The sequence below is a fragment of the Mauremys reevesii genome, linkage group 2 (genome assembly GCF_016161935.1).
Source record: "Mauremys reevesii isolate NIE-2019 linkage group 2, ASM1616193v1, whole genome shotgun sequence".
Taxonomy (NCBI): Eukaryota; Metazoa; Chordata; order Testudines; family Geoemydidae; genus Mauremys; species Mauremys reevesii.
The window spans coordinates 28,779,092-28,795,199 of record NC_052624.1 but is presented as its reverse complement, the minus strand read 5'-3'; the positions used below and the strand labels follow the sequence as shown (position 1 = coordinate 28,795,199).

The 16,108-nt window shown below is 41.6% G+C and overlaps 1 protein-coding gene across 1 annotated transcript in view; it reads right to left on the bottom strand.

Annotated features, from left to right (window-relative positions):
• NRP1 (neuropilin 1) overlaps positions 1 to 15,611 on the bottom strand; it is a 144,116-nt gene extending 128,505 nt beyond the window's left edge. Inside the window, 3 exon segments of the mRNA XM_039522272.1 lie at positions 11,253 to 11,427; positions 14,806 to 15,237; positions 15,418 to 15,611. Coding sequence (XP_039378206.1) covers positions 11,253 to 11,427; positions 14,806 to 14,872 — 242 coding nt within the window. The 5' untranslated portion in view covers positions 14,873 to 15,237; positions 15,418 to 15,611.
• Between the last annotated feature and the right edge of the window lie 497 nt (positions 15,612 to 16,108).

The following is a 16,108-nucleotide window of genomic DNA, read 5'->3' as shown; positions in this document are numbered from 1 at the left end:
GTGTGTAATATATATATGTCCATATAATATATATGTATGTGTACATAATCTGTCTATATATGCGTGTGTGTATGCGTATCATGCACTCACAGTCAGACAAATAATTTAATGCTTTGGGAACACTACAAAAGAAACAAAATTGAATCTGGTTTTACATAAATCATATAAAGGCCTGTATATTGTAATTATCAAAAGTTATGATCAAATGTTGTAGCTTAGAACAAGTTATAATTAAGTAAACTAATTTCCATTAACACATGGGGTTTTGTTTTAATTAAATCACCACTGAGGGGGCAGAAGAGAAGTCAAATTAAAGAATGCAGACAACTTCATACGACTGTCTCTAATACAACGTGTTTCCGTTTATAAAAGACCCTGACTCTGTGCTCTGTCTTTTTATAACTGACCTTGACATCACTGAAGGCCAGAGGATCAGGACCTAAGGACTCCATGTTACACCCTTCTAACAGTGTTATTGGTTGAAAGGTATCTGATTATAGCACTTCAACATACAATTTCCCCCACAGTTCATTTAAGTATATACATTAATATTAACATCTACCTATATCAATATTATTATTGTGTGTAATGTAGTAGTACATAGTGACCCCAATCAAAGTTTGAAGCTTGATTGTGCTGACAATGTACATACCTTGAGTGAAAAGATGGGCTCTACTCCAAAGAAATTACAATTAATAATAAATGAAAGGAGGATACTTGTCAAGCTAAGATCCACTAGTGAAGTGAAACACAACCAATATTTTGTCATGATTTCACTAATACTTTTGAAAAAGCTCAATACCAAACAACAATACTCTGCAAAAGAAACACTTCAATAGTCTGACAATAGAGACTATTCATAACAGTTTAGATGAGTAACAAAAAAAGCCTGGCTATTACATCAAATAATCAGCAACATAATATAATTTCCAACTTCTTTCAATTTTGATTTAGTCTCTAAAGCTCATTAAAACTACCCTGAACTATCTTTAGAAACTTGTGTATGGTACTTGGCTGCAAGTACAGGCTGAGTCTATAAAACAAGAGCACATACTTTTGTATAGTTCTTATGATCCAGAGTGCATAATGAAATAAAAAAATACTACTTAGGAATAAAAGGCCCAGTCCTCAGTTGTGTGCAGGATCCACTGCAAAGATGACATTTGTGCTTCCCTGATCCTGGAGCAAGCTGGGGCCTCGTGCCACAGGTTAGAACAGCCTGAGGGGTGCTCTAAGCCAGTGATTCTCAAACTTATCTGATCATGCCCCCTTTCTTTGTGTCTGTAGTAGTTTACATCCCACCATCCTGCCACACAAGTACATATACCGATAAAAAAAATCAACATGTCACTCCCACTAAATATTAAAAACAGTAAGGCACTGATTCAAACAGATCCATTTAAGTATGTAGTACAGGGATGGGCAAACTATGGCCTTGGGGCCGGATCTGGCCCACCACCCATTTTAATCCAGCCCTTGAGCTCCCACTGGGGAACGGGGTCTGGGGCTTGCCCCGTTCTGGCGCTCCGGTGCTCCAGCTGGGGAGCTGGGTCAGGGGTCACTCCACGAGGCTCCCAGAAGTAGCAGCATAGCCCCGCTCCAGCGCCTACATGTAGGGGCAGCTAGGGGGCTCCACTCTGCATGCTGCCCCCTCCCCAAGCACCACCCCCGCAGCTCCCATTGGCCGCAGTTCCCGGCCAATGGCAGCTGCAGGAGCAGCGCTTGGGGAAGTGGCAGCGTGCAGAGTGGAGCCCCCTGGCTGCCCCTATGCATAGGAGCTGGGCCATGCCACTGCTTCCGGGAGCCACTTGAGGTAAGCACTGCCTGGACCCTGCACCCCTGAGCCTCTCCCCATGCCCCAGCCCTGATCCCCTTCCTGCCCTCCCAACCCCTTGATCCCAGCCCACAGCATCATCCTGCACCCCAAACCCCTCATACTCAGCCCCACCCCAAAGCCCACACCCCCAGGCAGAGCCTACACTCCTTCCCACACCCCAACACCCTGCCCCACCCTGGATCCCCCTCCCACCCTCCAAACCCCTTGGTCCCAGCCTGCAGCATACTCCTGCACCCCAAACCCCTCATCCTCAGCCCCACCCCAGAGCCTGTACCCCCAGCTGGAGCCCTCATACACCCCACACACCCCACTCCCCCACCCCAGCTCGGAGCCTAATTCCGCATCCTGAACTGCCAACTTAAGTGCAAGAGTGTAATAAAAAAAGCCAAAGAGAGTGAAGAAAAGCTAGCCCAAAAACTCAAAAGTATAACAAAATGTTTTTTAAGTACATCAGAAGCAGGAAGCCTGCACTAAAACATGTGGGGCCCTTGACGAAAAAAAACAAAAAAAGAAGAAAAGATGAGATGAAGAAGCGGAAGAAACTAATAGATTCTTCTTTGCAGTCTCTTCACGGAGGAGGATGTTAGGAGATCCAAACCTGAGCTGGCTTTTGTAGGTGACAAAATCTGAGGAACTGTCACAGATAGAAGTATCAGTAGAGAGGTTTTGAATATTTTGATAAACTCAACATTAACAAGTCACCGACCAGATGGCATTCACCCAAGGTTTCTGAAGAACTCAAATGTAATGTGAAAGTTGAACTAACTAACTAAAGGTTTGTAACTGTTTCCTTAATTGGCTTTATACCCCAATGAGTTAGCTAATGTAACGCCAATAAAAAAAATTTAAAGGGGATCTAGGGTGATACAGACAGACAGAAGTCTAACGGTACAGTACCGCGCAAAAAAGTTAAAATAAATAAAAAAAAAAAAAAAATAGAAAACAAAGAAAAAAAGAAAACATAAAGCAATAGTCAACATGGTTTGTAAATTCTGTAATGGTTTAATCTATTATAATCTAATCTTAGAGATCTAAACAAGTGGAACAACAAGGGAGGGGGACAGTGGAGTGTGATGTCAGATTAGCCTTTGACAAGGTCCTCAACAAAGGCCTCTTCCTCAAATTAAGCTGTCATGGGATAAAAGGAAAAAGGGAAGATGGATTGAGGTTCAAAGGGAGGACAGGGAACAAAGAGGGGGGAGGAATAAATAATAAATTGGTAAAATTTTGAGAAGTAAGAGGGGGGTTCAGTCCAGGGACCAATCCTATCTCAACCTATTCAATTTTTATTCATAAATGATCAAAAGAAAGGAGGAAGGTGGTGGTGTGAAGTTTGCAGATCTCACTATACTAATCTAGAGAGAAGAATTAAGAAGAGAGAAGATTGAGAAGAACAAAAAAAGAAAAGAAAACTAAGTGATTGAAAAACAAAAAAAATTTAAAATGGAAAATGTGGAAAAAAAAATAAAAAAATAACGAAAAAAATACCCTACACAACATGACACACATTGATGGGGGATAATTAGCTTATAAAAAAGTCAGGAAAGATCTAGGAGTTATAAGTCTCTAGTCTCAGTGAATGTCCACGCAGTGTGCAAAACAAAAAAAAAAAAAAGGAGGAAAGGGGATAAAAAAAAAAATAAGAGATAGAATAAGAATATTATATAATATTATATTATATAAATCATGCATACCACGACACACTACGTGTACATGTGTAAGATGTCTCACAAAAAAAAGAAATTTAGCACTAGAAAAGGTTCAAGAAGAGCAAAAAAAATGTAAAGAGATTAGGAAGAGAGAATAGGAGGAAGAGAAAGAGGCTAGAGGAGAGGAGTTTGAAGAGAAGAGACTAGAGAGAGAAAAGAGGAGACATGATGAAATGAGTGAAGTTGTTAAAAAAGTGGGAAAAGTTGAGAAAGTATATATATAATAGGTAACATAAAACAAAAAAAATAAAATTAAGGTTAAAAGCAATAAAAAAAAAATAAATCTTCTTCAATCTTTAAAAGGAAGGTCTTTACCTGAGGGCTGTGTTGTGGAGGAGAGGACTCCTGGTGGGGAGGGGTTGGATTTAAAGGGGACTGGATAAATAAATGGTGGCTAAGTAAGCCATGGGGGGGCTATAAGTCCATAAATGCCAGAATTAGCCAGGATGGAGGAATTGAGGCAGGAGATGGATGGATGGAGCAGGAGGGATGATTTGATCACGGTGATACCTGGCATTGTCCACTGGGCCTGGGGCATGGGTGGCATTGGCCACTGGATGGGGCTGAGGATGCTGACGGGTCCTGACCTTTCTTCTGACTTGTTGTAACTCCTCATTTCTGGTCCCATCCCAGAGCCCACCCCCCCCAACCAGATCCCTCAACCCCTCCCACACTCCAACCTCAATTTTGTGAGCATTCATGGCCTGCCATACAATTTCTATTCCCAGATGTGGCCCTCAGGCCAAAAAGTTTGCCAACCCCGATATAGTATACAGCTTTCCGGCCACCCAGCTCGGAAGGCAGCGCTGCCACCAGCAGGAGCACAGAAGTAAGGGTGGCAATACCATGCCAGGTATTGCTGGTGGTGGTGCTGCTTTCAAAGTTGGGCACCCGGCCAGCAGCTGCCGCTCTTCATTGTGCCTTCTCATGCCCCCTGAATGCATTCCATGTCCCTCCTAGGGGTGTGCCTGCAAGTTTGAGAACCTCTGCTCTCAGCTCAAAGCCAAGCTAGCACTGGCCACAGGAGGGTCAGCCTGTCTCCAGTTATTGCTAGAATGCAGCAGTACTTCCTTCAGGAATGCCCACAGCACACCCTACACACTGTCTGTCTGGAGGGGGCTTCGGGACTGACCCCAGAAAGCTAAGTGTAGTATGTCCAATAGTATTCTTATAAAATAATTGGCAATTAAACAGTTAACAACATATTTTATTTACGTAATTTTAAATAGTTGGCAGGGTTCTCTAAGCCTGAAGGTGGGTAATTTTTGTTTAGTCTAAATCAAAATAAATAAATATGTACATACATAAATATGGACATTATTTAAGTGTCATTGTTAGGCTTCAGTGTTAATGCCCACTGAAATGATTGGGGGGGCAGTTTGCATTTGTTTAGAGCCTGAATTTTGCTCCCACTGAAATCATTAGTAAACTACCCATTATTGTAAATGAGAGCAGTAGCAGTAACTATTGTTCCCATCTTTCTATCTACAGGCTCAGTGGCTCTGTCTGTGTTAGGATTTTCAGCTGGGTCAGACAGTGATCAGACATGACTCCTCCATCCCCACTGTCAACCAGTGCTGAGTTCGATTGTTCCTTTGCATGTCCTTCTAGTCAACCCACCATTTGCTACAACTGGAGTTTCATTCATTTGACCCTGTCTACATCAGCAAGACAGCCAAGCTCAAAACCAGTTAAAAGAGGGTGTGAGGAACCTTGTTTGATACCCATTGTCAAACCTGACTGAAATATCTAATATAGACACCGTTTATAGATCAGCTATACAAGATACATGTTCCATCTTTCTTCACAACCATAGAGAACAATGACTTCATTCTGCTCCTATAGAAATCAAAGGCAAAACTCCCATTGACATTGATGAGTGCAGGATCAGACCCTACATACTTAGGCCCAGATCTTATGTTGCACCTGGAGAGGACATTGTACAGCTGTGGGGCTGGGGACCATTGGGCCAGTGCTTCGGCACAACTTTGAGCAGCCCGAAGACTGCTGTAATTTGCATCACTGCCAATGGATCCAGGAACTTTTCTCATAGTCAAACAATGATGGGATACTCTGGCAGTGTCCTCTTTCCCCAGCCTCCCTGACTGCACAGGCAGCTGGTGTGTGTGTGTGTGTGTGTGTGTGTGTGTGTGTGTGTGTGTGTGTGTGTGTGTGTGTGTGTGTGTGTGTGTGTGTGTGTGTGTGTGTGTGTGTGTGACAGAGAGAGAGAGAGAGATATGCTGGAGTCATTACAGCAGCTGTATGCCACCCAAGGTTCCCCTTACACAAGGATAATCCTCAAGTGCCTGGATCCACTAGGTTTAAGGCAATTGTGCACTAGCTGGAATGGTACGAAGCAGACAATGAGAATAAGGGTCTGAGTTTAGACAAATGTGAATGAACGCTTAAATTCTGCAGAAACTGATGGTGTCACTAAAGCAGTGCCAAAATAGTGCCATACATTGAGTATTGTCTTATTTTATCAACTGTAGGTTGTTATAGCTGCAGGTTTATAACCAAATTACATTGACATTATTTAGAAATGGAAAGGATGGGTGAAATGCTGGCCCCATTGAAGTCACTGCAGTGGGGTAGGATTTCATCTGATACACCTCTACCTCAATATAATGCGACCCAATATAACATGAATTCTGATATAACGCGGTAAAGCAGTGCTCCGGGAGGGGCAGGACTGCGCACTCCGGCTGAGCAAAGCAAGTTCGATATAACGCGGTTTCACCTATAACGCAGTAAGATTTTTTGGCTCCCGAGGACAGCATTATATCGAGGTAGAGGTGTATATCTAAATAACCATGTTTCTTCTCCAGATCAAGGACTTTGAGGGGCTGTATTGACAAACAAACATATTTTTTGCTATCTATCCTTGATTGCAATTTCTATATAATTTCTAATCTCAGCAGTGTAACTAATCCCTTATAAACCCAATTTAAAGAACAATTAACTATCAAATCTCTCCTTCTAAAATTTGAATGTTTCCAAAATGAACAAATTTTCCATTTGAACTGAGCTGGCAACAGTACATACATGCTCAGTAATTGCCAAACAAGGATGATAGTACTCTCTGCATATCTAAATTATGCCAATAAAACAACTGTACTGCAATAGTGTATCTATGTAAGTCTTGTAAAATAATACAGCTAAGTCTGACAACAAAGTTAATAATTTGTCAGTAAGGAAACCACTATTGGGCTTTTTTTATCCATCCCCCCACCTTCCTCAAGCCCTTGTCTGCTGAAGCTTCATATTCATTTTCTTAATGTTTTTAACCTAGTGTCTGTGAAATTTTTATTGCTCCCTAGATGATGATATCTGATCTGAATGTAACCACACACCTCTTTGCTCAGCAGCATTTGTCACAAACCATTATAAATTATCATGCTGATAGTTTGCATTGCTGGGAAACCGGAAAAGTTCCATAAATTCAAAGTACTGTATCAGTGACATCCTTGTTTATTTCCAGATATAAAGTTTTACAAGATTCAAGATGGCTACATTTACACAGTAGGATACTTTACGCAACACAAGACTTGTACATCCTAGCTAAGTGCTGAAAAGCATTTACAACATGCAACAAATATTGGAGCATTTTAGGTAATAGTCAATCATATGTTTTGTCTCCTCCTTTTACTTCTAATTGTGTTCCTGTCTTCACAAACAGCGGCTTGTTTGTGAGAGGGCAAAATAATCAATAAGCACAAACTTGTATTCTTTTGAAACCTCCACCAGAATTTGCATTTCATTCTTTCCTGAAGCAGGTATGTAGCTCCCATTAATGTTAAAAGGTATTATTATGTACATTTGTGAGGAGAATATACCCTTATACTGTTATGAATGTACAGTTTATGTTTTTAGGTTGCAAGACATGATTTTACACATCCGGTTGAGACAGTGTATTTCCAGAGTGCTTGTTTGGTAATTCTGTCCTTAGGATATTTTTCATTAGAGCTGTCTAAATTGTGTGAAAGTACATTTACTTAATTACTATTGTATCTTTATTCCCCAATATGATGAAAGCTGAGCCCTCTGGGATTTCTCTGAAGAAACTTGAATTTTAGTTCTGCTTACTTGAAATTTAAAATAATACAACTTCCTAAAATAGTATATTCACAGTGATTACATAGATATCACATGACATACCATATGATTATTAGAAAACATTTGGGAAATATTCTTCAGTTAGAGCAAAACATAATTGCTAGTTGCATTTACACCAGGCATGTAATGTGGAACTTCCAAAATCTTAAGACACAAAGATACTCGCTAAGAGTGCCACCAGTATAGCTAATATTTACAATTCTTGAGCCTAATTCTCCTTTCATTGACACTAGTTTTACATGGGTATAAGTTCACTGGCTTCAATGGATTTAATCTTGATTTACACCAATGTACATGAAAGATAGATGAGATGCCTTGGCTCTCTTGTTGAGAATAAAGAATAACTGGACATACATCTAAAGGTCTTATTGCTTTTCTCCATAGGCTCAGTGAAATTTCCAGGTCCTCATCATTATTCTTTAGGGACCAAACTCTAGAAGTTCTTAGTCCTCACTCAGGAAGAAACAAACAAACTAAACCTCTATTGACATAAGGAGTTCAGGATTTAGTCCAAGACAACATCTGCTCTACTAGTCCAGTATAATTGTATCCAGGGCCCAGAGTTTTTCAACAGTGCCCCTTTTTTCCTTCCCAGACATTTTATTTCCCAATCTCTGAACTTCTGTCTGCACATCATATTAGCTGTTTATTAATTTCTATGGTTGCAACTTTAAGTAAACTACAGACTAGTTTGAAATGCCACATTTCTATATTACACACACAGCTGGCAAATAAATTGAAGCTTATATTAGGAAATCAAAATTTACTTAATTGCAAATAACCGTGTCATATGTTTTATTATGTTTGTTTATTGCTTTAACAAAGATCCAGTAACAGGGATATGAATTTCTTCAGCAGACAGTGAAATTTCAAACCAGACTGTTTCTTGATAGCTGCCTGTTGCTGAAATCATTTTTACATTAGTCAGCTAACATACAAACCCACTCACTCTCAAGTTAAATGGGACAGCCTTTAGTATAAGCAAAATTGTAGCTAGAGATTAAATAGTAGGTATCCTAAAGTTCTGCATTTAAGAGTTCACCAAATAACACTTGAACCATCATGGTCACTCCCCAAGAGTCCAATTCAAACTACTCTGCCTGCAAAGTTTCTGACCACCTGGGAACCGACCTTGCTATAGACAACTGTCAATAATAGGGAGGTCCTTTGGGAGGAAGAAATGATTCAAGGTGAGTTACTAAGAGGGGAGAAGAAGGGAGCAGGAAGTGATGGAATTGGGGAATTCAGCTCCTTTATTGGCTAAGGCCCCAATGCACCAAAAACCAGCTTACATATTTAGTGCATCTCTACATAACAATGACTATTTCTTATCTAAATAGTTACATACTGTACATCATTTACTGTTATATTGGACTGAGACAGTTTTAGAACCTTGGAATAAGTGTAATCTGCCAAGGAACACAAAAGGTTTTACCCTACAATATGTTCTATTTCCTTCTCTGATACCTACCTAAACTGCAGAAAAAATTGCTATCTAGATACAAACACCTCTAAAGATTAGCAACAAGCCTGTGTACAGAAGGGAAATGGAACATAATGACATTTATAAAATATAGGCAAGTGGACAACTGCACATATATAACTGCTTAAAGAGTTCTGAACTGTGTTGCCTGCAGTAATAACCATATTCTCTGTATGTATAAATATCTCCTGTCTGTGTGTTCCATTCTATGCAACCGAAGAAGTGAGCTGTAGCTCACGAAAGCTCATGCTGAAATAAATTTGTTAGTCTCTAAGGTGCCACAGTACTCCTGTTCTTTTTGCGGATACAGACTAACACGGCTGCTACTCTGAAACATATTCAGAAGCATAATCTTAACTGGAAACTAGAATTGGCTCCATCAACCTTCATGGAACTTGGAGGGAGGCGCACAGGTTGCTGGAGGGAAGAGTTTGGAGAAGGCACTAGGCAATCAGACCATGTACACATGGCTTGAATGCTAGCTGCAGTTGCAACACAGGTGCTTTAATAAACGGCCAGTTTAGTTTTACAAACATGGAGCCTTCTTTTGTTATTACCCACACATGGTATGTGAAACACTGGCCTATGCAAAACACTGAAAATTTATGAAATGTAAACCAAACTACTACACTTGGTCACTAAAGTTAATTCTAAGTGAAATTAATATTCATTAAGTAACTAACTCAATTTGTTATTACAAAAATTGGAACCAAGAAGATGTGTATGATAAAAGTTAAGCACTTCAGTGTAAGCACAGTCTTTGAGTAATCATAACCTTTTCCTCCCCATTGCGTGTCACCACCTCTCCTCAGATAATGCTACATTTAGGACCTGATCCTTAGAGATGCTGAAAAGTCCTGTGAGGTGCCGAGCACCTTCAACTCTCATTGTTTTCAAATTTAGTTTCTTAGCTGAGGGCACTCAATAACTTGCAGGATCAGCATCTGTGAGCAAGAACTGTTTTTTATCTTTTTTTTATCTATAAAAGGCCATGCACACTTCTGGAGCTGTATAAATAATCAATAATTAAAATGTGTTCTTGATGAAATAAGTGGACCAAGTTTGTGGACTGACTGTAATGAAATGGGGCACAATCAGACCATGGGTCATCATGTGCAAACTACCTGCTTTTCGGTCACGGAGATGGGGGTGGAGAGTACCTTCTGCTGGGCTGTTCTCATGACTGCAGAGTGGGGAGTGGGTGAGCAAAGGGGAGGAAAGGGTGGAGCTTGACTCCACCCTACCTCCTCTCAGCCTACTGAATTGATCAAGTAGGGGAAGCAATCTGAGAGAGACCCCTAGGAGAAAACCAGAGAGGGGAATTGTGACTATCAGACTGCTATACACTGCCCCTTTCCAATGGGTCAGAGTAATCTCTCAGTCTAGACTAGATTGTTAAGAGAAGTCAGTGCTTTGAGAAAATATACACCTCTCACCAGATTGTTTGGAACAGTTAACTAACATGAAGGAGAGAATTATTTTATGGTACTTATTTTTTAAATTAAAAACATGGAACTAATGTGTTTCATATTGTGGCAAAAATCCCCCATCCTGGTCACATTCCCATAAAATGTATTATAAAGCCACACTAAGGTATGGCTTCTCTCATCACATATAAGTAATTCAAATGTAATTTTTAAATAGTAGAAAATTATAACATTTCCCCCCTAATAATACTACTAATCCACTTTTACTGTGCATGGTTCTCAAAGAACTTTCATAGTTAACTGTTTCGGAAAAGTACAAACCAAAGCTCCATCCACTGGCTCACATACACACTACCACCACTAAATGACTGCAAATACTGAGGAAAGAGTTTCAACAGGAAAAACAATTATTGAGCCTCTGTATCCAGGAAAAGCAGACAGAAGGATTACAAGGTTAAAAAAAGATAATCTTGCTGGTTTTTGAGGTTTAGGAAGCACAAAACCTAATTTAAGCATCTTGGCACTAACATATTATCTGGTCCGGATTCAAATCCCTGATGGATTCATTTTACACACTATCTTGGACACAGCTGTGATTTCCCATGTAGACATTAGGACAATATGAACATTTTTATCCACTAGATGGTGCTCTGGCACCCTTTACTGAAGGTCTCACTTACTTGCAGTCTCTGTCCTCCAAATCAAAGTGAGGGTTGAAGTTGATCATAATTCTCTGGTATGGTTCAGGAGCCTGAATCAGCCATTCACATTTTTGGCTTGGATTATAGGAATTAGGATATCCAGGAGAAGTAAGGTACCCAGGGTTTACAATTTTTATATTATCACCGCATTTATCTGCAATGAAAACAAACATTTCCTGTTCAGTTTATCATCTCCAATCAATCACAAATCTTTGAGTACAGCTGAATGAGTCAAGTGTGGTTAAAATGTGTTTTCTACATTTTCCTTTAGCAAACTTTTATTGTATTCTACACGTTTAAAGTAATCTCTTACAGATCACATTTTCTGTAGGAAAGAATATAATGCAAAATTTGGATGTACACCAGTTGTTGCTTCCAGGGCTAATCTGTGCAAATAGTGGCTCTAATTTTGAGAGGCCAAGTTTCAAAACGGTTTCTCTACAAAGGTTCCCTTCACAAATAAAACCCTTACAGCATTAAAACACTGCATCCCCACAATTGATGTTAACACTGGCTCCGAGGGGTTTCATTTAGATTTATCTCAGAGACCTGTAATCTTATTAAGGAACAAGTTTTAAGTGGAGAGTGACTAAAAAGATGCTGTCTGACCCCCTGCACAGCTATTCTGATGATAAGCCTGGTCTGTGTCATTGGCCATCGGGGAGTTGTCTTCATAGACCCCTGCTCGCTTACAGCAAAGCCTTCTTTTGTTTTATCAGTCCATAAATCTAAACAATTTGAAGTTATCTGTGCTCCTTAGATGCAGACTAACAGAGAACAAAGTGCATTTAGTGAAGCAGAAATGATTCAGTATTACTCCTTTAAGGAAGTTTGTTCATGCTTGGAGACCAGATCAAAGAAATGGAACAGAAACAACCCTCCCTTCTTCTCTCCCCCACAAAAAAACCAACACCCAGGTTTATTTCTAATTGCAAAATAATTGGAAAAGTTATCACAGTCACCAAGTGCAAGTATGAAATATAGTGGCTGCATCTTGCTCTTTTGGCAAACAATGTTAGGATTACGCATTTTAAGGTGTATTGGAAGAACAGAGAAGTAAGTAATCCAACCCGTAAGTAATCCAACCTGTAAGGTCATTTGATTCATTACTCAGTGTAGGTTTGCATTGTGGCTTTTTATTATTATGGATTTTTTGCCATAGATCTTCAGCTAAAGAAACTTTCCCTCACATACTGATATGCAATTTTCAGCAATAAAATATGAGAATAAACTACAGAAGGAAAGCATACATGCACTAATAAATATAAATCTATATATCACTATTTCTCAATAATAGTATATACAGCTTGTAATACTGTATCTCATAGATTCCCTGTGGAAGGAAAATGTCATTCTTTGCTCTCAGCATGAATTTATAAATGTACAGAATTTTATTACAGGAAAACCAGGTCAAATGGAAATGAAAGATGAAGTGCATATAAAAAATGCATAAAGCTACAAGCATTATAGAAATCATTTGCCATAAATTAGAAAGGAAGGAGACAACATATATGATATTGTTTGTTCAAAGGCAAGATATTTCTAATCATATTGCTTGAGTTGGCCCTAGCCTGTTATTTGTTTCTGTTTTTGCTTTCTAAAACAAATTGTTTATCTTTGCCAGGAACAAAAAGGTGTTGCAACCAAGAGCTCAAAATCTGCAGCTAGTGATCTCTGTGATTCGCCTATCTGTGGTTCCAAAGGAACCTAGCATTATTTCCAATGTGTAGCAGACTTGGGAAGTGATCCTGTCTTATTAAGTCCACTAGGCTCTGTGCAAACAACATGGCAGAATCTGGCATCCTTTCAGTGAGTGAAATAAAACAGTGCTGTTTCTAGTCACTTGACAGAGTCACTTCAGAAGACGTAGAGGCGGACTCACTACCACCAGTGCTGTTTAATCTGCGACTTCTGGGAAAGTGACAGTATAATAAGATAATGCGGACTGCTAGACTCTCTGGGTCTGTGAAATCTCTCCAACACTTAATTAAGAAGGGCAGTTTTCTGATGACTTTGGACCATTAGTTCTAAATAAGGTTAATGAATTAATTTAGTAGACACTAGTATTGGACGGAGGTGGACATTGGCATTAGCAGGTCTGGTAAGTTACAGAAGAGGTTAATGGCCTTGGTGACTCCAGTCTATACCTACACAGACAGTCTGCTTCTCAGACAGTTTCTTCATCAACAGCCCTCCCTATTTCTGCTCAGTATTTAAAGAAAGACTATTATCAGTAATATTGCAATGTCACCCCTACACCTCATTTCACTTAGTCCTATACGCTTTGGTTCAATCCCCATTATTTTATCACTTCTGCTGCTGCTCCAAAGTGATGCAGAAATATGAAGCAGTCATTTTACATTTACAAATAATGGCTTCAGACAGAAGGAGGAGGTTATTGTCACTCCCCACCTCCTTACCTACAAGCTCACAAGGGTTAGACCAGGCTGGATCTCACTACAGCTTCACAACCTAAGACTGGCACACACTTTCTTTCTTAATGTGTTTGCTTCTGTGTCAGATCACTGGAGGAGGAATCTCTTGCTTATTAAATTAGGCAGCCTCCTCAAAATTTATTGCAAAGAGATTAACTTTCATCATAAAAATGTGATTTACATTGCTCTCCATGCAGGACACTCCACTTGTGATCTCTTATTAAAACAATATACCACTGCAAGTGGAGGATGCTCTCTTCTTTTAATTACTTTGATTGAAAGCCTAGTCAGGCAAAAGTAAATATTTGATAATTAGTTAATAATAATTGCTCAGGATTTGCTGGGAAAGGAAAATTCACGGGAGTTCTTTCATGTCTGCTAGTTAAATGTCAAACAATCCTACAATTAGACCATCTTTAAAGTGCATAATTCAGGGGAATATTCAGTGTGCCTAGGCATTGTTCAAAGAACGAAGAGCTGGTTGTTTTTAATTAGCTGTGTTTTCAAGTGTTGCCTGAAAGTAAATTAGATATAAAAGTCATTGTTATGGGATTTCTCTATTAGAACTGAGTCCCAAGCCCTTGCAAGCCTACAGATTCCTCTATAGACACTATTCAAGTTCCATGAGAACTCCAGACTTTTGCAACAAATAGGTTATGTCTTACTTGACCAGGCTACCTGCCAGGAAGCTACAACTACACAAGATGATATTTTGAATATCTACCCCCACAAAAGCCTTCCCTTTAAGGTGCTCTCATCTTGCAGATTTTAAGAGTCTTATTTAATTGCCAATGAGAGGAAACGTTATTAGGATAATTGGCTTCCCTAATCTTGTGAAAGCGAGCAGCCCTCGTTTAATATAACAACCGAAAGGGGCTGAAAATAAAGTTGAAAGGCAGTGTGATGATTATGTGACACTGTAATGCAAATCGGGGATTTTTACTGAAAAGTTCCCCTCATCCTAGTACTCAGGTTGGTCTTCCTGACACTGCAAAACATTTCTCATTGTTTGCTTGTTATTAGAACTCACGAATGGGCCCTACATCTGAAAATATTATCTGAATAACTTGAAATCAGTTGTCTTCTCTGTCACTTACCGCTCCTTAAAGCCCTGGCCAGGGTGAAGGTGAGGGCTGCACAGTGCAGGAGAAGTCCCCAATCCATCTTCCTTTCTGATTGTAGAAGAAGGAGAGAGAAAAAAAAATCCACCCTTCACAGCAGAAAACTCCTCTTAGCTCTTAAATCCTGCGGCGGGAGTTGAGGGCAGAACGCTAGCTCCGCAGCAGCAGCTGAGTCCCGGTGGCAGAGACGCTTCTTTTTGTGTGTGCCTCAAGTCGCCTGCCTCCCGTCAGTTAGCTCCGGTTTCCTCTCCCTTTCCCCACACTCGCTCCTTTTCCAGGCGTCGCTGCCCCTGCCATTTCCAAAGAGGCTAGAAAGCCAAGTGGCAACGAAGACAAAAATCCTGGCGGCTTCTGGAACCCCCCGGAAGATTTCTCCAAGGGAGGGGTCCGGCCGGGGGCGGGGGTGGTCTGCGGAGAGGAGAGAGAAATGATGAGCAGAGAGAGACAGGAGTTGTGCAAACTGCGCCCCTCCCTTCCCCAGCCAGAGCAGCTCGCCCGTAACTCAGCCACACACACAAGTTTCCCCCGGCGCTGCCCCCTTTGTAGGCGCGCTCCAGCAGCCCCGGTGTGCCAGTGCCTGAGACTAACCTGCTCGGCAGGGGGAGAGCGCGGGGCACCTGCAAATGGGACCCTGCTGCTGCCGGGCGGGCGAGCGGCTCTGACGGGCACCCAGGCGGAGGATGGGGATCGTGGGGATGTGTGAAGCGCCGGGCGGCTCCTTCCTGCAGCCTGAGGAGGAGAAGCGCAACTCCGTGGCAATAAGAGAGGCAGAGGAGCCGCCGTCAACACAGCCCCAGTCCCCTCCCCCTCCCCGCCCTCCTCCTCAGCCCCCCAAGACACCGGCAGAAAGGACGGAACAACACACAAACAAAACAGGCGGGGCCCTGAACTTCAGCGGGAGGCTGGGAGCCACCGCCAGAGGCGCCTGGGAGGAGAGGGGCCGCCCCTCTCCCAATGGGGACGGCAAGTCGGGGGGCCAGGTAAAGCCAAGTGAAACTGACCGGGCGTGCGGTGCCCCTGTGCAGCGGGACGGAGCCGGCAGCCACGGCGCGGTCATTAGGCAGCAGGCTCCAGCGCAGACCCCACCGGGTACTACCCATCACCTCGTCCCGTCACCTCCCATGCACCGCATGGCGTGTCCGGTGCTCACACCCAGCAGGGCTCAGTGCCCAGCGTGTCCGTGAGCTGCCATCCGCACGCCGGGTCTCCCTCCCCTCCCTTCCCCGCGCCCCCGGCTCCAGCCTCTCCACAACCACGTCCCTCTCCCAACCGGGCTTAT